The 21,287-nt window shown below is 48.6% G+C and overlaps 1 protein-coding gene across 1 annotated transcript in view; it reads right to left on the reverse strand.

The window, feature by feature from the left end:
* The window catches only part of MSI2 (musashi RNA-binding protein 2), a 471,101-nt gene that overhangs the window by 13,007 nt on the left and 436,807 nt on the right, over positions 1-21,287 (reverse strand). The window contains exon 10 of the mRNA XM_006832401.1: positions 13,905-13,967. Within this exon, the coding sequence (XP_006832464.1) occupies positions 13,905-13,967 (63 nt within the window). The remainder of the gene's footprint in view (positions 1-13,904; positions 13,968-21,287) is intronic.

Here is a 21,287-nt window from a genome sequence, read left to right on the forward strand (position 1 = left end):
GAATAAGTTTACCTTTACTAATGAACACCACATGTGGCGCTGTAGGATAAGCACTGGACTGCTAACCACAATGTTGGTGGTTCTGACCCACCAGCCACTCTTTGGAAACCCTATTCAGAGTCACTACGAGTTGGTATCCACTTGATGGGACTTAACACCACCACCCACCAGGAAGTCAAACCCTACAAGGATTAGTAAACCACAATCAATCGAGGATGGGAATCTGAAAGCAGATTTAAAAAATGATCATGATTCTATCTCTGCCATTGCTTTCATGCATTGCTGACTGTCTTCCAATGCCTCCTCACCAAGTGTCCTCCTCATCATTTGGAAGTCCCTGGCTTCCAATAGTTCCTCTCAGATTTCAAGGCACTGCCATTGCCAAAATATCTTTGCCTCAGCCAAGATCCTTCTAGTCCAAATCCTCACTTTATAAAGGTGGAAGCTGGTCAGGAGAGCTTAAGTGCTTTGTCAAAAATCAATCACATAGTCTGTCAGTGGCAGAACCTGGACTGGCACAGAGTCTTCCGATTCCCTACTCTTCATTCTATCTTCTTCTGTGTCTTCTCTCTAAGACGTCATAGTCTTTACTGGACACCCCCACCCTCAATCCCTGGGAGAGGGAAGAATTGTAAGGGAAGTCTCAGCATCGTTAACACTGAAGGCAGAGAATGGGAGACTGTAGGAGCGGTAGGTGAACATGTCATTTCCTCAGAAAGTTCGCTTCAAACCAGGTATGTGGAGAAGAGAGAGAAAGTGTGTGTGTAACTGAAGTTCCATCTACCTCAACTGAAGACACGAAACAGTTTGTCCTGTTATACATAGGGTCGCCATGAATTGGAGCTTGCTTACTTGATGACAACCAGCAACTACTGTCAACTCAGTTGAAGGTATACAGGCTATTTCCGTGCATCTGGAACTCAACAGTCAAGACCAGAAAAGTCAAACAACTTGGCCAAGGATACACAGCAGAACTAGATTAATGGTTTTGTTGACATAGCCCAGACTCTTCTGCCTGGGTCAGTGCCTAAATGACCCTTGAACACAAGGCATCCTGGTTCCTGTGAGGTCTGCAAAAGCTGAAATCCTCTTCCCACTAAGGCCAGAAAGCCAAGCTTCTCTGGGGTAGTCAGAAGTAACTTCCAGAAAAGACTGAGGAAAGCAGGTGAGCAGTCTTTCCCTCCCACTGTGACTTCTACCACAGGCACACAGGTTTGCATTAATTGTTTACCACAGACCTGGACAGACCATTTTATTAATATTAATAAGTAAGCAGGAACAAAAGGCCCCTTTATTTTTAGCCTTCTCTAATTGCGTAGTAATTACTCATCTACAAAACAAATGAGCCCCAGCTCGCAGTTGCCATGGTAGCGGGAGTCCAGCCTCCCTGCAAGATGATTGGCCGAGGATTAGCCGCTCCGTCTGTGGCCACGCCTATAACCCAGTCATTGGCTCAAAGCAAACCCTTAGCAACTAAGCCGCCAATCCTCTTTCAGCACCAGGGCGGGGTTGTGCTTTTCAGCGACCTTCCAGAGTCAGTCCTCACAGCCCACAGGAAGCGCTGTTGACTCACCCCTATGGAAATCGTCTGCCTACTCGTAGAAACTCTCCCTTGCCTCACCACCTAATTTCTTTTGGGCTCTAACTTCTTTCGATTTTGTTTTAGCTAAAAGTTCCCTTCAAATAGCTACCTTCAAGCTGGCCCCCTCTCACCTAACTGCCCTTCCTCTGGGCCTATTTTGTCTGACATTGGTCTGAATGGATTCAGGGACCAGAAACCAGATCAGAAATGTCCGCTAAAGCCAGGCGTGACTGTGGAAGCATGTGCAAAAATGCCTTTAATGCTTCTGAGGTCTGTTAGAAATGATTTTGGGTTATCTCCTCCCTCAAGGATATAGAGAGCAGCTGCGTTTTTTTGTGTGTGGAGTGTATGCTTTAGAGATGCAGACCCTTGCTCAGGCATCCTAGGCTGCCGTGGATTGGGCATTCACTACTGATAGTGGCTGAGACAGACCTGAGCTCAAATCTTGTCACATCAAACAACCTACATATCTTCCCTGCGCCTAGGTTTTCTTATTTTCAAAATGAGAACTCAGTAAGTTGCTATGAGAATTAAGTGGGATAAAGAATGTGGGCTAAACTCAGTACTTGGCTCACATTAAACAATAAATGTTAAACATCATTTATTCATGGAAACCTGGGTGATGATGTGGCTGCTAATCAGAAGGTTGGAGATTCTAATCCACCCAGAGGCATCTAAGAAGAAAGGCCAGGTGATCTAATTCCAAAAAAATCAGCTAAAAACTTTGGAGTACAGTTCTCTGAAACACAAGGGGTGGTCACGAGTTGGAACTGACTTGATAGCAACTGTTTTAAAATTAATAATATATTACTATTATTTTATTAAAGTTGGCAGGGAAGTGTCTCAAACATTCTACCAACTTCTTATAAGATCTTCCAGGTGGCTGTGCATTTAGAGGTGCTGGCTGAAACCCTCCTACCCATGTAGCTTTCATGGTGACCTGACTTGATTTCCTACAGTCCATCAGCAGTCCAAAACTATCAATTGTCTGCTACCTGCTCACAGAATCCCAAGCTGGAAAGGAGAGACCTTTTTATCAATATTAACTATCTAGGTACAAAGGGCCCTTTTATTTTCTGCTTTCTCTAATTGCATAGTAATTATTTTTCTGCAGATAACATGCACATTATATGGTTTTGCACATGTGCAACCTGGGTGTGCATTTGCATAAGCACGTCCAGTATTTTTTACTGGTTGCCGACTTCAGTTTCAATCCTCTCCTCTCCTCACCCACAACCATTACAGATTCAATGTTAGTATAATAAAACTGATCTCATGGAAATGTCATTTTAGGTAGGTATTTTCCTAAACCAAGTGCAACCAATGGTGAACTGAATAGAGAATCATGATGGAAATGGATGTCAGGCTAAAACCAAAGAGAATGAATACACAAGACCTAGATGTTAGTAAGTAATAAATGATCCAAGACCTAAAACTACAAGAACAAGATGTTGTTTATATTTTATTACTTCCATAAATCTTAAACTGAAACATAATTTTGAGAGTTGATGTCTTTGAAATCAACAAATATAAGTCACCAGAAGAAACTGTGTTTTCATATGAAAATAGACCAGTTAATTTATTCATTCATTATCACCATCCAACTCTTGAAACCCTTCAGAGTCAGATCCCTCGTCACTATTATCACTGAGATATCTCAGCTGCAGGCGTTCTTCTCTGACTTTTGAACTAATGTCAGCAGCAGCATCATTACTTTCAGTGTCTTCATCTTCATCATTGGTATTCTGTTGGCATACAACCCCAACCTTTCTGAAGCCATTGAGGAGGGCTTCTGGGGTTATTTGCCCCCAAGCAGGAGCCACCCACTTGTAAACTTCTATAAATGCCACCTGTTGCAGTAGTCTTGATGATGTGAACTCACAGATCCTACACTGCATCCATTCATCCGTTCTCTTCTTATGAAATTCTTGAACAGGTGGCTGGCTGCCATATATAGGGGCTGCAGCTTGCAGGTGAGACCATTAGGTACAACTTCTTTACAGGCACTAGTTGAGTTAATATGATTTTGAACATTTTTCTTCCATGGTGTAAAAAATTAGTAAAGACATCTATGAAAAGAATTCCCCCTGCCACTGCTTTCAACAATCTTGAAACCCAGGTGAAACCTGCCTTGAGATCTGGGATTCTTCTTTTCATTTGTTTGAAGCTTCACTTTGATCTGAATTGCTCTGGTTGTGACAGGTTGATTTTGTTCCCTTCGAGAAATAACCCACTCTTTCAAGTTGTTCTCCAACTCAGACCATTTTGTTGTGGGCCCGTGACATGTGCATTTTCACTGATTCATTTATCCAGCTCCTGTTTCTCCTTCCTCCATTTTTCAATGTATGACTCTTCAACCTTGAATTCTCTTGCTGCCCTTTTATTGCTTGCTTGTTTCTTCCACCCTCTCAACAACTTCCTGCTGGAAGTCGGTGGTAAATGACTTGTGTGTAATTCCTGACATCATTCTAAATGGTTCTAAGATTTAGATTTAGAAATTGGAAAACTGTGCACAATATAATAATGAACTGGCTGGTCCTAGTAAAGAGATGGAAAAATTCAAATGTGAGGTATACAAGAAGCAAGAGTCTTTATAGATGCCTGAAAGCATATGACTAAGGTAATGTATGATCACCGACCAAAGACACTGGCACTAATTAGACAATTAGAGTATGAAATGAGCAGACCTATCACAGGCTAATGACTTCACTTAAGGTGATCAGATAAGGCTTTCACATTCAACCGTTGAGTTGAATCATGTATCAGTTTGCTTTGTTTATGCCTCCAATTAAAAGCCAGAGTCAGAAGATGTCTGTGGTCTGTAATAGTACTGTCTATGCAGACTGAACCAAGACTCCTACTGATAACTACTTGATGTCATTTATGCCAGTACAGAGTTCCCTTTGTTTGTGCTTCCAACTGAGTGGTGCCTCCGATGCTATGGGGCTATAATGACCAACTTTAATAGAAACAAACGCACATTTCAATGGTTTATATCCTGATTACCGGGGTACCACCAAACTCAGTCAATAACTTCTTGACCATGACGTAAAACTCTGTTAAAAGTAACATCTTTGGACTGGGCAATGAGACCAAAAGTAATGTCTTTGGACTAGGCAATGAGACCAAAATTTACTTCTACAAATGTCACAAGACATATGTGCTATATGCATGGGCATGGCATGCCAGAACTTTTAGACATAATTTTGTCATTTCGGCGTGCCATGCATGTGTGCGTTATTTATGCAGGTACACTACTCGGTACAAAAAATGAGGATTAGCTGACTTTGCCTCCTGGAAGGCTGATGGTACTGACTGCTTGGGAAGGCAGCTGTCTCCCTGAGATACCTTCAATATGGCTCACAACCCCACCTTTCATTCAAGAGAACTGACCAGTCAAGAAGGGAACTGAAGACACAAGACATACCATCGTGTGGTACTGAGGACATGGGAGCCAAGGTAGGGATGCCCCATGTAGGGTCAATAAGGCAGCCTGGAGCCAGCTTTTAACAGAAGGAACAAAGATGGGGACAGAGGGAAAGGGACTGGCAGAAAGGATGGGGACAATGGCCCCTATTAGCCCCAAGATGAGGATGATTTGCTGGTGGAAGAAAAAGGGAAGTCACAGGAAGCTAAAGGATAAAGCTAAAGGGGAGAAGGGCTAGAGTTCCTCACTGGAATGCTCTCCTGTGTCTGACTTCACCCAGCCCTCCTCTTGCTCCAGCCCCTAGACTGGAAGAATAGGGGTCAGGCTGTGCTCGGGGGGGGGGGGGGGGCACTTCTTTAGATGTTTCTGTCCTCAAGGAGCCCACTGCTATAAAGAATAGGCACCTCATGCCATATGACTATAGGGACCTGGGTTTCAAGGTCTCCCAGAATCTAGCCTCTCTCTGCTACTTCAAAACTCTATACCCCTACCGCTGGCCTGCTCATTCCATGGCTGAACTGTTTGTCCAAGTTTTCTCCCTGAAATACCCTCCTGTCTCCCACTCTAAGTCCTTCAAGGCCCAACTGATATCTTGTCTTCTCCACTGAGCTTCCCTGCTTGCTGAGTGCTCTCTGACCCTAAAGGAATCTAGACCATATAAAAAATTGGCTCTTATTTACACGATTGATGCTGTGTGCTATGTTCTTCCAACAAGACTGGAAGCATGTTGAAGGCAGACCATACCTAGTCATTCTTCTGCATCCCCCCCACACAGTTCTACTCTGAAACACATGGGATCGACGTGAATTAAAGCTGACTCAACAGAACTGCTTTTGCTTTTTTTTGTTTTTTAAGTGGGGGAGGTGTGGTAGGAAGGAGGTAAAGCATGCAAGATCCATAGCATCCTTCACTGGGCAACGACATATTCACATCTATTGAGCACGTACGATGCACATGAATTATTTGTGACTTGTCCCCTGCCTCTAGCCTTCCTCTCTAACCCATTCTTGGCATTGCTGTCAAGTCTTCCTTCCACACAAATCTGAAATCACTCCTGCTTCCAAGCCTTTCACAGCTTCCCAAATCCCTTAGCACGGCACACAGGCCCCGGTTCGCCATCTTCCTCTGCAGCTGCTCCCCTGTCATATTTTATTCTTCAGCCGGAATGAATTGTTGGCAGGACTCCAAATTCACTCTACCTTTGTGTGATTCAGTGGTTTTGCATGTGTTGTTCCCCAGGTACCTGGAAAGGGCTTGCTTGTCCATTAACAGTTGAGAAATTCCCTCTTCTGCAGAACCTTCCTTGGCTTCCCACAGCTAATCCCCTCCTCATGCCACTTATGACCAGGAATGAGCTTCCATTGTACGTGTCATACCAGACTGTAGTTTCCCACCAGTCTCCACATGAGGCTGGGAGGTCAAGGGCATGGACTGTGTTTGGTGTTCATCTAGGACCTTCCAGGCTGCAGTGGACATGGACAATCACTGGTTGACGACCCAGCATTGTTTGAGAATCCATCTTTACCCCACTGTGTAAAATCCATGCCATACAGAGCGGGAATGGACCCTTACCCTCACTTGTTCTTGTAGTCAAGTTGCACAAAGCTCTGGACTTTGGCCAGAATTCTGGAGCCTAGGCCCTCCTCTTCCTCTGGTATAAACCTAGAAGCTGTTGCAGCCATTTTGCCACTCTGAGTAAAATCAATATAAAGAAAATGAAATGAGAAGGGCAAAGTTAAGAGAATCACAGAAAAAGAGTTCTGAACAGACAGACCATAAATAAGTCTACCTTTCTGTGGCGCTTCTATCATGAGAGCCACTAGATCCCCTGGAATATGAAGCCACGCTGAGTGGGGTTTTCTGATCCAAAAGGATCCTGATTTGTATCAGGCATAGGGCACTGCCTGACACATATAATAATAATAATAACAACCTGTTATACACTTAATAAACTTCTGCTGAGTTAAACTTGATGGTAGATATTTCCTGAGTCTGAGGCCTTGGTTGATAATGCTAGGATCTGGAGAGGCTTAGGTTCCTTCATTCCTGCTTGTGTTGGGTATCCTGGCAGCAGGAGATATGTACAAACCTGGCCCTCACACAGGGCTATACAAGGTGGCCACTTTGTGGTTCAGGTGCCGAGCTCTTCACCCTGCTCCCCAGGTAACCAGCTATGTGACTGAAGCTAAGTCAGGAAACCATTCTTCAGCCTTCTCATTTAGAAGCAAAACAAAAAACCCAGAATCAAACAGGTCAAAACCCACTGCTGATGAGCTGATTCCAACTCATATTGTCCTTACTGGACACAGTAGAACTGTCCCATAAGGCTTCCAAGGCTGTAATTTTTTATGGAAGCAGATGGTCATATCTTTCTCTCATGGAGTGGCTAGTGGGTTTGAACCACTGACCTTTAGGTCAGCAGCTGTGTGCGTTCACCACAGTGCCACCAGGATTCCTTCAAACATGTCAAACCAGGCAATGCACAAGGAGTGTTTGAAAGGTCAAAGGTATGCAGAAATAGGGAGTCATCAGGATACCTGGTGAGCTTCCTCTGATGATTTCTACCCATATGTGGGCTCACAAGTGATGGGGGGCTTCCTGGGCCCCACAGCGGCCCACCCTTGATTGGGAACAGAGTACCCTTGAAGACCAATCAAGGTCTCTGTACCCCTCTGTTGAGCTCTACTGCTATACTGGCATGCACAGGTCCCTCCTCCCACTTTCCAGCCCTATTCCAGAAGGCTGGCACCCCCCACCCCCTGCTACTGAGCCAGCCTGAGAGGGAGGTCATGCAGCCAGGGGGTAGGCGGGAATGCCACTGATTTAAGAGACTATTAACATCCCCCACCCCATTCGCTTTAGGATTAACTTAGACTTAAGTCTGGGCTTCAAGGCTAGTCACTAATTGCATTGGAGTTGATTTATCAAGTACACAGTATTTCTATTACAAAATTATTGATTAGAGCTGATGTATTTTATCCTCAACAGGTTTGGTCTGAAAGCTTGTGGAAAACGAATGAAGCTGAGGTCAGCAGCGGGCGGCTCTGTGCATTATTATAAATTCAGGGGGTGACTGAAATCCATGTGGGGCTCTTTATGGTGAACTTCCTGGCTCTCCCAGAAATGAAAAATGTGACAACAAACCGGAAAAACATGGTGTCAATACCTAGAACACAAAGCAGTGGACGGAAAGAAGTGTGCTCATGGAGGATCCGGCCAGTCAGTAAGTTTGGCTGGGTGCCACAGCTGGTCCCACCAGGTCACAGATGTGCTCCTTTCTGACTTCAGTCTCTGACTACAGATGTGCCTTAATCCCAGCTAGAAAGTGCCCACCCCAAAAACCTACCCATAGATGACCCCACAGCATGTTTGCTGCTGGCCCACAGGGTATTAGGGAGGGGTGAGAGACAATGGAGCCCACTGCTGGAGGTACAGGAAAGCCATCCTCAGAAACAAAGGCAAGTATACTGATTGATCTAGCTTCCTTTTTGAAAATGAAGCTGACAGGGGTCATTTTAAGGCCAGAAAACAATGCACTCCGGGAAATAGGGGTGGTCAGGGGTAAATTAGATCTGTAGGCCATTAAAGGCGGGAAGTATGAGCTGCCCTTATATTCCTCTGTGCCTGGTACAGAGCTAACTCTCCATCAATGCTTGTTGGAAGGACTACCTGAGAACTCTAAAGCTTAGACCACAAGTGTCCCAAACAGCTCAAGGACCCCTCCAGCAACGGGTCACAGCCTTTCACCCTGCTAACACAGCCCCTAACACAGGCAGAGGTCTGCCAAGGGGAGTGGGAGCGAGTGCTGCTGCCAGAGGTCTGCTCTCCCCAAACATTTTATTTTCTGGCTTGTTAGAGATTTATCCTCTCCCCTGATTTGAACTTTACTTCTGCTCATTGTACCTGTGGGAACTGGTGTTCTGAGGAATTCATTTCCTAGTAGAGCCAGACCCAGGATTTAGGCCATTGGGTGGGGATTTCCTGGGCTCTCTGCCTTGTTCCCCTCACTCCCCCCTCCCCCCCCCCAGTCTTGGGTCTTGCTGCAGATTCAGCCATTTCCCTCAGTTTCCCTCCCCTTGAAGCATGCTCAGAGGACTCCTCTAGAGGTTTCTGCCTGGGCCTGAGCACCCTCATTCTGTTGGATGGATAGAATGCTGCTGAGTTCAGTCCTGGCTCACCCCCACAGCCTCTCCATTTTGCTCCACACTCACTGGGGGCCTATTTGGACATTGTGACTTCTTCCATGGCTCTGTCTCCTATAATAGGTGGGCTACACCCTGCAGGTACAGGTCACCTGTTTCCTCTAGCAGCTCACAGGACCCACCATGCTGGTTCAGAAAGCCACCTACTAGGTAAGCCTCCCCACCTCCCCCTAGGACATCAGCTTGTACAGTTGAGAGATATCACCAAATGCTCTGAGGATGTCTGGTACAAACTCATTTCCATGAATGTAGGGAAGATCACCCAGAGGTGTTTGAGTGTGCACGTGTGCCTCTGAACTGAGGGCAGGGGCTGCGGGGGCCACTCCTCCCCTGCCCTCGGAAGCCCTGCTTTCTGGGGAGATGGAGGTAGGCTGTGGCCTCCTCTATGGATGCTCCAGACGCCCTGTCCCCCAGAAAGCAGTGCCAATAATCTCCAGACCAGGAATGTTGCCCTGCTTATTCCACACCCATGGGAGCTCTTCTGAAAGCCGCTCCTCTTCCTTCACCAGCCACAGGAACAATGCTCACTAGGACCAAAAACATTCCCTGCCTATGCCGAGGACCTTGGGATCTCAGTTCTTTCTCCATCATGTCTCACACCCACTCCATCCAAGGAGACGATCGGAAAGACAGGGCTGCTACCGGACTGGACTTGTAAGTGCCAAAGGACTCAAGAAGACAGGCTGGAGGAGTCATGTTGCTACGTTTTAAGAAATAAAAAAAAAAGACCTGCTCTGTCCAAGAACAATAGAGGAAGACAAGAACCAAAGAGGAACTCTAAGACTCCTTCCATCCTTGCTCCATTCTCTTTCATGTTAAGTGCTATCAACAGAGATACCTCATTGGGGAGGCTAGAGCTGAGGGTGGTGACCCAGTTCTGGACTGGGAGAACAGGGAGTGTGAGAGGAGGTGGTGGGTGGCTGATGGCGAGAACATGGATCCAAGCCCCTTGGTAACGTTGAAAACATGGAGACCCTTCTCTTCCTGGCCCCCCCATGCTATCCTCCAGACAGCTGTCCAGAGCTGTCAGAGCCCCTGTAATATCAACTCAACAATGCATGTTCTACAACTACAGCTACAGCTACCGGTACATCTACTACATGCATGCATTTAGTTCAGTCCCACAGATACATACAATCTAAGAACAGGCAGGGGAGGTGTGAAATGTTTTACTGGACAACAGGTGTTTTGGAGTTGTAACTAATAAAAAAATAATAATCGAAAACGAAAGTGTACAAAAAAAGACATTTCTCGAGAGTTGGATATGAGTTTGTTTCTTGAACTGTTTCATCTGAACAAGCAAAAACATGCAAACCAGCTGATACTAACAGGAAGCTGGACACTGAGAGAGGATTAATAGGTGTGGACAAACCTTCCCGCTGAGCGTGCTCAGAAGAGTGTTTGAGAGGAGGTGTGCAGATCCTAGTGTAAGAGAGGCGGGAAAGTATGCCTCAGAGACACTCTCACCGCAGCCCCAACCAAGCAAGAGAAAAGACAACAGAAACGTAACTGCTCACACTCACCACCACCATCAGGGAGAGCTCAGGTGACTGGACGGGAATAAAGCTGGCAAGTGTAAAGTACAGTAAGGGGTCCTGGCTGGGACTGGGGGGCAGCAGGGGGCTCCAAAGCTCTACGAGTGCTACACCGACCCACCTGGAATGTCACCCAGAAATCAAATCGCCTGCAAATCCAAACCACTTCCCTCTCCTAGGGGAGAGGTGGGAGGAGGCACTGGCCAAACTGGAGTTAGGTCTGGGTGAGACATGATGGGCTACTGGAACTGAATGAATACGATCAAAATGAACAGACTTCTAGACTGAGCACAAGAAAAGATGGCGTTTCAAGCTACCAGGTGGAGGTGAACGAAAAGTGACCACTGAGAGTGAAGTTATCTAGGAGTCCTGGTGGGGTTGTCTGAGCCCTGTTCACCTCAGGTTGTGGGTGCATTAAGATAAGGAGGGCTGGCTGGCCTGGAGGCATTGGCCAAGGTGGGTACAGAGCTCAAGGTCCCCCGGGACCCCCTACCCTGACACCAGAGCCCTGACATATACATTGCCAACCTGAGCAAAGCCAAAGTTGCTTCCCACCCCCTCCTCAGCAGGTGCTTCCTAGTTCAGGAAGCACTCCCGATAAGTAATAATAAGGAAAAGAAAACAGGTGGCGCTAATAAAAAGGAAAGCCAGAAACATGGACTTCCATAGGCTGGTGAACCCGTAAACCAAGCCTGACAGGCCCCAGGGGAGCCCACCTGTGTCTCTTGTTGGAATCACCCAATGGGTTTATCACAGTGCCGAGCCAAAGGTTGGTGTATTCAGTACTCTCCTTGTACCGTGAGTCTCCCAACAAGGGAACACAATGAGCTACCAACAGTGGGGCTGCTAGGGAGCATCCTTATCCCCTGGAGAGGAAGTGGGGTGGGTGAGGCAGAGTGGTGGGAGCTGGTAAAGGTGGGTGGAACTAGGCAGCCCCTCTCCCACACACACCACAGAAGGGGCCAGCTTGCTGGGCTCAGTAACCTAGACCATCTTCTAGAGCAGGGATGGGGAATCTTTTTTCTGTCTAAAATTTATAAGATCATTCATGGGCCATACAAAATTATCAACTTAAAAATTAGCCTGCTACATTTGGTCAAATATTTATTTCATTAGCTCATGTGGTTGCCTTGGCAGGGCCAAACCAAATGATTTTCGGGGGCCTTATATGGCCCCTGTTCCCTAGCCTTGTTCTAGTGGAAGGGATAGACCCTACAGGCCACAAAGGGTAAAAGAAAAGCTTCCTTTCCCACCTTGTCACCCAACCAAGATGCAAAGTGGGGAGCTGTAAGGGCCAGAGTACCCTGTCTACATGAGGTGTTCAAACTGTGGAGGCCATAGTCCTGTCACCCCTAACACCAACGGGACCCCTGATTCTCAGGGCTGCCCCCCCCCACTAACCCAGGCTGGTAGGGGCACTCCTGAATACAATTCACTAACAGTGCAGGGATGAGCATGGCTGACCTAAATGGCCTGAGGGAGGCTTTGCTCCCAATGGAAATGGCTACAAATAAAACACCACTGATCCTGGAGAGAAAAAAAAAAAATGTGTGGTTGAAGATGGGTCTGATCTTTGGCGGTTAGGAGTTAGAATGGGGGGGGGTCCCACCTGTCTCGGGGTCCGGGAGGGGTGGGTTTGGCAGGAGGGGGCACAGATGGTGGGAAGACTGCTCTCAGACTCATAAAGAACCCCATGCTGTCCTTTAAACTTGCCATGGAGTCAAGGAGAACCAGGGGTGGGAGAGAGGCAGGGTTAATTTCAGGTTAAAGTTTAGTTTCATAATCCAAGTTATAAAAAGAAAGAAACTGAACGGAGACAACAACAACCAGCAACACTCAACAATCTCAGGATGTTTCTTTTTATCTTTCCCCCCACCAGACACAGGACCAAGTTGGTAACGATTCCAAAAAAAGCACTCAAGTTAAAAAAAAAAACAAAACAAAAAAACTAAACGGAACTGGGAAACATGAGGCAGCGGTGCCCAGCCCCCACCCCCAGGGCCTGTGGGGACACCAAAGGGCACTGGTCAAAGGGCAGTTGGGCTTCTGGAGACAGAGGGAGCTCAGAAAGGGTACCCAGCTAGCTGGACCCGCTGGCCAAGCTGCCTCCTCAGTTCTCCAGCAAAGAACCCCTTGGCAGTCCCCTGAGAATTCCCTGCCCCCGCCCCCCCCCCTCTTCCAAATAAAACCCCAGTGGCCGATTCTGGGAGGTACATCCTTTGTAGCTCCAAGGCAGTGCCAGTTTGCATGGAACGGATTTTGACTGATGTTTTCTAATGGGCCTCTCACTGTGCCAGTTTCTCATCACCATGGGCTTGGGATTTTGGGCATTTGCCCTCTGGTACACTCACCAGCAACTTTCCCACCCCCCAGTTCATGACACTAAGTTCTTCCCCTGGGTGCTCCAGGGCCCTGTCCACGGGGTGTGGGAGAGCTGCAAACCATCACCCCTCGGTTTCAGGAGGAGTGGAGGCCAGGGTGTGGGAGGGAGCCCAGTCACAGCAGAAGCCCCGCTTGCTTGGGAAGGCAGAGGGCATCTGGGGGTGAGGGACTAAAGGTCCCCTTTGGGCCTGCATCCTGGATGAGTCCTCAGTACTCTGAGGGGCTCCCGGTCTCCTGCAAGTTTGGATGAGGAGACAGAAGGAGCAGTTCCCTGGGCAACTGGGTCTCTGGTCTCTGCTGAGAGCCCTGGAGTGCAACCCGGGCTCGGGGACAAGAGCTCATTCACTGAGGCCAAGTTTAATCAGTCAACTCACCCACCTGCGGGTGCAGGAGGGGCCCTACGGGGCCTGTGGAATGGGCTTCCCTCTCACAGCCTCAAACCAATCTGGCTGGGTCAGAGGTCCAAGCAAGGGGGCCTCGTGAGCCAGGGCAAGCCAAGGAGAGAAAGGACCCCCAGCTACCCCAAAGCCAGGTGGCTGGTGAAGGGAAGGCCCCCAGTCAAAAGGAAAAGTGTTTTCTTTTTCAGATGAGACCACCATGATCTAACTTTGGTTTGCAGCCCCGTGACTGAGCCCACTAGGAGCTGCCCTAGATGCCCCGGGGCTGTGGTGAGAGTAGTACTGGGCAGACGCAGCCACACAGATCCGACAGGGCCTTTACCTTCCCCTGCACACTGGGGCATGCCTGAGAGCCGCCTGGCCTGGACATCTTCCTACCTGATCCTCTCGCTGCTGCCACTGCTGCTGCCGCCACTGGTCCGTAAGCCGCCGCCGGGAAGCCTGGTGTGAGAGAGAGAGGAGCTGGGGTCAAGGAGCTGTCCTCCATAGGTCCATGCAGACCTGTCTCCCAGGCCACCCCCGGACAAAAGACAAGAGAGGGAAGGGAAGTTCACACGTCAGCGTTGAGGAGGACACAAGTCTGAGGCTCTCAGGCTTCTGGAAGGCACAGCATCCTTAGGTGTGGGGGATTTGAACACTCTGGTCAGCTCTAGAAACTTGGTCTAGAAGCCACACAAAAGCAATTCAAGCTTCCCAGGAGTTTTCTCTCAGTGGGGCCCAGCTCCTTGCTGACGGGTCACTGTGCTGACAGGGTTTGTTCACAGCACAAACTGTCCCTGCAAGGCTCCCAGCTGAGTGCTCAGACCTGAGCCTCAGACAGAAAGCAGTGTTCTCCAAAGGTCCTGAGGGGGTGTCTTTGGCTTTGTCAAAACTCCATGCCAGAGTCCCAAGCCTAAGAGTGAATGAAGCATATGGGGGCCCTGGCTCTACATGTACACACGAAGCTAAAGTACTGGGGCTTGGGGAGGGAGATTTACATGAGGTGAGTCCTGTGGGTTTATTCTTTGTGGTTTGTTGTGGGGAATTTAGCTCTGGGTCTCAGTCTGAGCCCCACAGTCTCCCGAGTCTGGAGTCCTTGATCAAGGTTACTGTCTAAGCAAGCACCAGGCAGAAGGCTGTCCCAGCAATGGGAATAAGTTAAGAGGACCAGGAGGCTCCTCCCTTGCCCTGTGCACACAGATCCTCCCCCTACACAGAGACAAACACCCCCTGCTGTCCAGGCAGACACTTGGAGGCCTGGCCCCAAGACCAGTTTCCAATGGTGATGTGCCTGAGTCAGCAGCAACCTCAAGAAACAGCCCGGACAGAGCTGCCCAACTTTAGCCAGGGAGCCTTTCAAAATAAGGAGTTTCTACAGGACAAGATGGAGCAGGACAGGAAGCATTAAAGGGAAGGGGCAGAAGAGGAAAGAGACAGACAGAGAGAGAGACAGAGATTCCCAAGCCCCAAACAGAGCAAACTAGAAGCCCACTAAACTCTAAGACTATTGTCCTAGCCACACCGACTACTGGGGAAGAAATTCAAAAAGGAACAAACTATTCTAGAAAGGTCAGGCTAAGCTACTTAAAAATGGCAATGAAAAGAGACATACTTGCATTTAAATATGGTAATAGGGCTGTTGAAGAGGGGAGAAAAAGATGCAGGTGAAATCAATGTACAGGTTGTCCCCTGCTGTGGGGCTCTATCATCAGGCTCCCATGATGACACTCCTCCCCCCCTAGGGGGCAGCAGTGAGTCTTGAGGTAGATCAAAGGAAGGGACCCCACCACCAAGTCCTTGCCCGCTTCTTCCAGGCAGGTTCTAGGTTTCTGGAGATGTGGGTGCTGGCTGAACGGCTGAAGAAATGAAGTCCAGTTATTTCTCACTGCCCCAGCCCTCCACACACCTGGTCTCCCTACTCCAGGCACAAAGCTCAGGAGATATTTGTGGAAGGAAGAAGAGGGGTGAGAGAAGAGGGAAGTTATTCTTTTGCACTCTTACCAGATACATGGAGCACTGGTTATGTAGTGGGTTTCACATTTGGCTGCTAACTGCAAGGTCTGCAGCTGGAATCTACCAGTCGCTCCCCGGCTCCACGGGAGAAAGAGGAGGCTTTCTGCTCTCGTAAAGGGCCGTTATGAGTTGGAATCAACGTGAGGCACACAATCACCACCACCACCAGGTACTTAAAACTGCCTTTCTTGGATACAAGAAAAGACGGTGGTGATGGTAGAGTGGGGGTGGTAACAAATGGGGGAGGGGAGTTTGTCAGTAAAAAGACTATTTGCTGGAGTTCAGCACATTTTGGACAAAACATCTGGGTAAAAGGGAAAGGGGGGTGAAAAAAAAAAGTCTTATCCAAGAAAGGAAATCCATTATCCTTAATCTCAGATAAAGGTTTCTGCTGGAGACTGGGCATCAGCAGCTGCCCAGGGCTGAGATTTAATCTCAGTCATCACAACGGAGGGTAAGCCAGAGTGATGGGTATGAGGGGAGGAGGCTAGGGGGACAAGAGCCACCCACCTGCCCCTTACAAAGGACATCCAATCCCCCTCCCCCCACATCTGTGCCCCTCCTCTGAGACATAGGGCCACTGTCCCCAACAACTCCACCTAGCCTCCTCCCTCCCTCCTCCCAGCTTGCTCTGAGGCTTCTGGTGGGGAGGGGTCAGTATTGTAACAACCTGACTCACAATGCAGGAACTCATTCCTGACCCTGACCCCCTGCCACCTCCCTATCCTGCTAGGCTTTCTAGACCAGGGTTACCCAAAGCATTTCTTGTGATCTGGCAGCTAGGCCCCGAGACTCCTGTTCCCAGGGCCAGGGACTCTTCTTGGTGGTTGGCTTGTGGGATGGGCAGGCATGGATCCAGGAAAGGGGTGTGTGTGTGTATAATGGGAGTGTGGGTGGGACTGCCCCAACAGGAGGATGTCAGAGGTCAAACATTCCTGGCTTTGACTTATAAAGCTGTCCTGTCTCCAGACAGACCTTCACCAGGGTGGGAGGAGGGGCCTGCAGTTGGAAGGCCCAGTCCTCGGAGCCTGGTAGAAATCACCCCTCCCAGGGCTGGGCAGGGCAGGCAGGTTCATCTGTGATCTTGTTTTCAGCATTTACTTTCAGACCCAGAGGAGGCTGGAGGTCCGTGGGGAGACTCCCCAGCATCTGGGTTATGTCCCTGGGAACCTTCTCATTTTGTTTTTGAAGGGAGAGGGGTCTAGGCAGCCAAGACTTGAAGATAACTACCCTGGCAGGAGGCCTGAGGAGAGAATACAGGGGATTGGGCAGAAGGCCTGGCCGACTTCTCGCTGGAGCTGAGCCTCAAACTTCCTATTTCCTAAAACCTGCAGCCACTGCCTGACATAGGGGATAATGACCCATCCTCTGCTCCTGGGACCATTGGGGAGGGGTTCCCCTAAGCACAACTGTGTGGCCAATTCAGAGAAGGCAACTAGGTTCCTCCCCATGAGGCCCTCTAGCACCATAGCTAAGCACACAGACTCTGGAATCTGTCTGGGTTCAAATTCTGCTTCAGTCACTTACTAGCTGTGTGATTCTGAGTAAACTCTCTGTGACTTCTGGCCATGCCATAAAAGGAATAACATGTTTGTGGCTGGTTGAACAAAGTGCTTACATGAACACTTGGCACGGAGTAAGCTTTAATGTGTTACTTGCCATTATGTGGAAGCTGATTGGACCTCTGTCTAGCTTTCAGCCTGGCCTTCAGGTCGGGACTCACCCTACGCAGGGGCGACCTGCTTTCTCCACGGTGGGCCACATGGTCAGACAGCTGTAAGCACACTGGTGGCCTAAATTCCTTACTGAGGACAGTGATCCATAATCCTTCAAAATGTCCCAACTTCATGATGTCTGTTTGTTTTTATTAAGTGCTGTTGAGTTGGTTCCCAACTCATATGGACCTTGTATAGGATTTAGCAAGGAGTGGCTGATGGGTTTGAACTGCCGATATTTCGGTTAGCAGTCCAGTGCTTGTCCAACAGCACCACACCAGGACATCTTGATGTACATTTAGTGTGCTAAACTAACACAGCTCACAGTTAGAATACGCATTCCGTTCTCTTTAACAAAGGCTGTTGTGGCCTACTACCTTAGATGTGAGTAGGAAATCTAGCAGAAAGGAAACAACAAAGTCTACTGATCCAATCTCACAGGGCTCAATAGCTTCAGGATGGATATTAGGAACTTCACTATTAACATTTAAAAAGACAGTGCCTGGGTGCAAAAGAATGATGCATTAATGGTGGAAACCCAGGCAAGGAAATTCCTTGTCTGAGGTGCCACTGTTTAATGGGATTCAGGCCCAAAGACCCATTCTCAGTCGTCTGAGGCTCCTCTGCCCTTTGAGTGCGATAATAGGACCACAGCTCAGGCTGACCCCTGCCTCACTGGGTGACACATCACTTTTCGGGACTATCTATCACAAGGCAATCAGGCCAGATGATCCCAAAGTCCTTCTGTCTCTGGTCCTGTGTTATCAGAAAGTCCCCTGCTTCCAGGGTCAGCACTAAAACACAGGGATTCATCCAGGTGACCGCTCTGACCATCCCATGGACAGTGAATGCGACACGTTTCTGAACTTTCCGGAGCTGTGATATTCCATTGCTGATTAGAGTAAATGGTATTTTTGTCTTTCTGAGACTTACATAATGCTATACCTCGTGTTGATTGCATTGGTGGTAGTTACCAACTTCTGCCTTACAGAAACACAGTTATTTGTATGTACACATCCTATTTCCCTTGCTGGGTAACAAACTCTTCTAGGGCAGGGAGTGAAGCACATGTTCTGCAGAAGATTCTCAATGGGCATCAGCAGAGTGGTCAGGGTGCCCTGCTGCAAGCTGAGAGCCAGGGCTGGGCGTCTCGGCTTTCAGCAAACTGCAGTAGAAAGATGTGGCCACAGGTCTAGCACTTCCTCCGTCCCCAAGATCCCCCACCCCAAAGGTAGCAAGCTCAATAACCCAGGGGGTGTGCTAAATGCGAGCACCTGCTCTAACCCTAATCCACAAGTTCTTAGTCCTAGTTGCTCATTGGAATCACCTGGAAAGGGTTTTTAAAAAATGCTAACATACGGATTCCACCTCCAATCCTTCTGATTTATTTGGTCTGGGGTGTAGGCTGGATACAGAGACCCCTCAAATGATCCCAGTGTGCAGCCAGGCTCAAGAACCTGGGTTTAAAGGCGTCCCCATCTTAAAGACGTTAGGGTATCTGCACAACCTACAATTCCACTAACTTAAGGAAGTCAAGGTGCTCCTAAAAGTATGCTGGTGAGTCTCATGTTTGTAACCACGCCCTTTGTGACCCATTCCAATGCTGCCATTCAAAGAAGCAGCCCTCAGCATACCCAGGTCCCGCCCTCCACCTGGCCACCTAAATTAGGTGAAGCCCAGGTCTCTCCATCTTCCCAAAACAATCCAACCAGTTACTGTTGAACTCCCTCTGACTCCTGGCGACCTCAGGAGTGCCCTGTGCTCTGCGTCCGTGGGGTTTTTAATGCCTGGGACCTTTCAGAGGTAGAACTAGCTAGGCCTTTTTCTGAGGTGTCTCTGAGTAGGTTCAAACTGCCAACCTTTCAGCTAATAGCCAAGTGCTTAACTACCTGTGGCCCCTGACTGTAGTATGGGCAGAGAATCTGGATGTAGAGGAATTTCTGGGGGATCGTCTCTGTCTGTAAGAAACAGTCTGCAGTGGAGAACAGTGTCATGAATCTCCTGTCCCCTTGCCTCCCAGCATCAGAAGATGCTGGCCTAGGAGTGGACAGCTGGGCTGGTGGCTCTGGCTCAGACACTTATTTCTGTAGCCTTGGGCGAGTCAGAGGCCCCTCTTTGCCTCTCACAAACAGAGCTAAGAGAAATCTGAGCTTTCTGATGGCTCCATCACGCTGTGATTTGGAAGGAATCTGTGTATTATCAGCCCTGAATGGTCTATTAGCAAAGACAATTTCCCCCATATTGTGCCTGCTTCAAGCACTCTGTCCCCTCCCCAGCACACCCTGCATCTCCCCCACCAGCAATTGCTATAGATGGTTGAAACACTCTTGGCTAAACTCAGTGCTGCTTTACTGAATCCAAACAGGATGAAAGAGACAGCCAAAAGAAGAAACTGTCACCCAGAATATAGGAAACACTTCCTAAAAGAGTTTGGAAACGCCACCATCTGTCATTTTGGCTGGTCCAGGACTCTTCCCACCTCCTGGGCAGGCCTGTCTGGTGGGCGAGGTGGCTCTTTGGAAGGAAATCTGTAGCTGTCACTTCTATACAGAGGGAGAGAGGTAGAGACTATAGCAAGATGAGGGTGGAAAACATCGAATGATGCATTTTGGGAGAGGAAGGACCCAGGGGTTCTGATCTGAGTCGACTCTGACCCATAACCACCTCACAGGACAGAGTAGAACTGCCCACAGGCTTTCTGACACTTGTACATCTTAACAGAAGCAGACTGCTACCTGCAGCCTTCTCCCATGGAGCAGCTGATAGGTTTGAACTGCCCACCTTGCAGTAAGCAGCCGAGCACTTAACCACAGTGCCACCAGAGGGTCTAAAGAGGAAGAAAAGCTGATCGCCAAAGAAACACATTTATATGATCAAATTAAAATTTTGTTTGAAGGCAGCTGATATATATCGTTTGGAAAAAAGCAAAGCCAAATCTGAGCTCCTGGCATTCAAAATAGGTATTGTGTTTTTGCAAACCTTTTTAAGGGGGCAGAGAAGACATTCCCTGAGGATTCCAGTGGCCACACACCCCCGGAGCCTTCCTGGACTGAGGAGGCAGAGGAAGCACTGCTGGGAGAGGGGAGGACTGAGGAAGTGTGGGCTGGAAACTCCTCAGCCTGGGATGCTGCTGGGAAAATGAACAGTCATCTGGAATCTGGCAAATGTCCCTCCTGAGGGGAAAACATGGGATGGGGGGTGTGTGTGCAAATGCAAAGGCCATACCCGCCTGCCTAGAGGAATAAGGGTCTCAGCTTCCAGGCTGGTGCCGTTGTCCCTCCTTGTGGCGTAAGGGAGGAGATGGTGTGGAGGCCAAACGCCCAAAGAGGGCTATCTTATAGCAGTGAGGTGGCACCAAACCACCCAAGATCATTTTAACACGATTGCTATGTAGCCTTGTTTTTGTTTTGTTTTTTAAATGTAACTCTTTTGAGACATTTTGATGGGAATGAAGGGGTGGTGTCTTATACCATCAAACCTTTGTGAGGTTCTATTAAGTTTTGCTGCCAGAGAGCCTCTGAATGACAGGGTGTGGGGGCATGAACATAGCACCCAGGGAACATCCTGGAAATATGAGAATTCCCAGACAAGATGAATGCAGAGCTGGGCGGGGAGCAGGAAAGGAAGGCGTGTGTTTTACTGTAGGTTTCTTCCGGCTACAAGGTGCTCTGAGAACCAAGCAGAATGCCAGCTGTCAACAAAATCCCCAAGGAGCAGGAGTGGGTGAGGCCTGATCCCGTCCACCCTGCGACACTCTGTAGGTTCTGGCCCTCCCCTAAAAAAGGATGCCTCGGGTTGGGAGTGGGCCTTGGGCCTACCCAGCTCACCAGGCCAACAGCCTTCCCTTTCCTATAAGGTGGTGTTCTGCCACGCACTGAAATCCACTGGGGAGCTTGAAAAGACCCTGATGCCAGGGCCTGACCCCAGAGATCCTGGTAGAAATCAGTCTGGGGTACATCCTTAGGGATGGCTGTAGCTCCAGGGCTCCCTGAGTCTAGTGCCCTGGGCTACTCTTCAAACCTGGGGGCGAAACTAACCACTGAGAAGTCACCTT

This window comes from Chrysochloris asiatica, unplaced genomic scaffold, assembly GCF_000296735.1.
Source record: "Chrysochloris asiatica unplaced genomic scaffold, ChrAsi1.0 scaffold00007, whole genome shotgun sequence".
Classification (NCBI taxonomy): Eukaryota; Metazoa; Chordata; class Mammalia; order Afrosoricida; family Chrysochloridae; genus Chrysochloris; species Chrysochloris asiatica.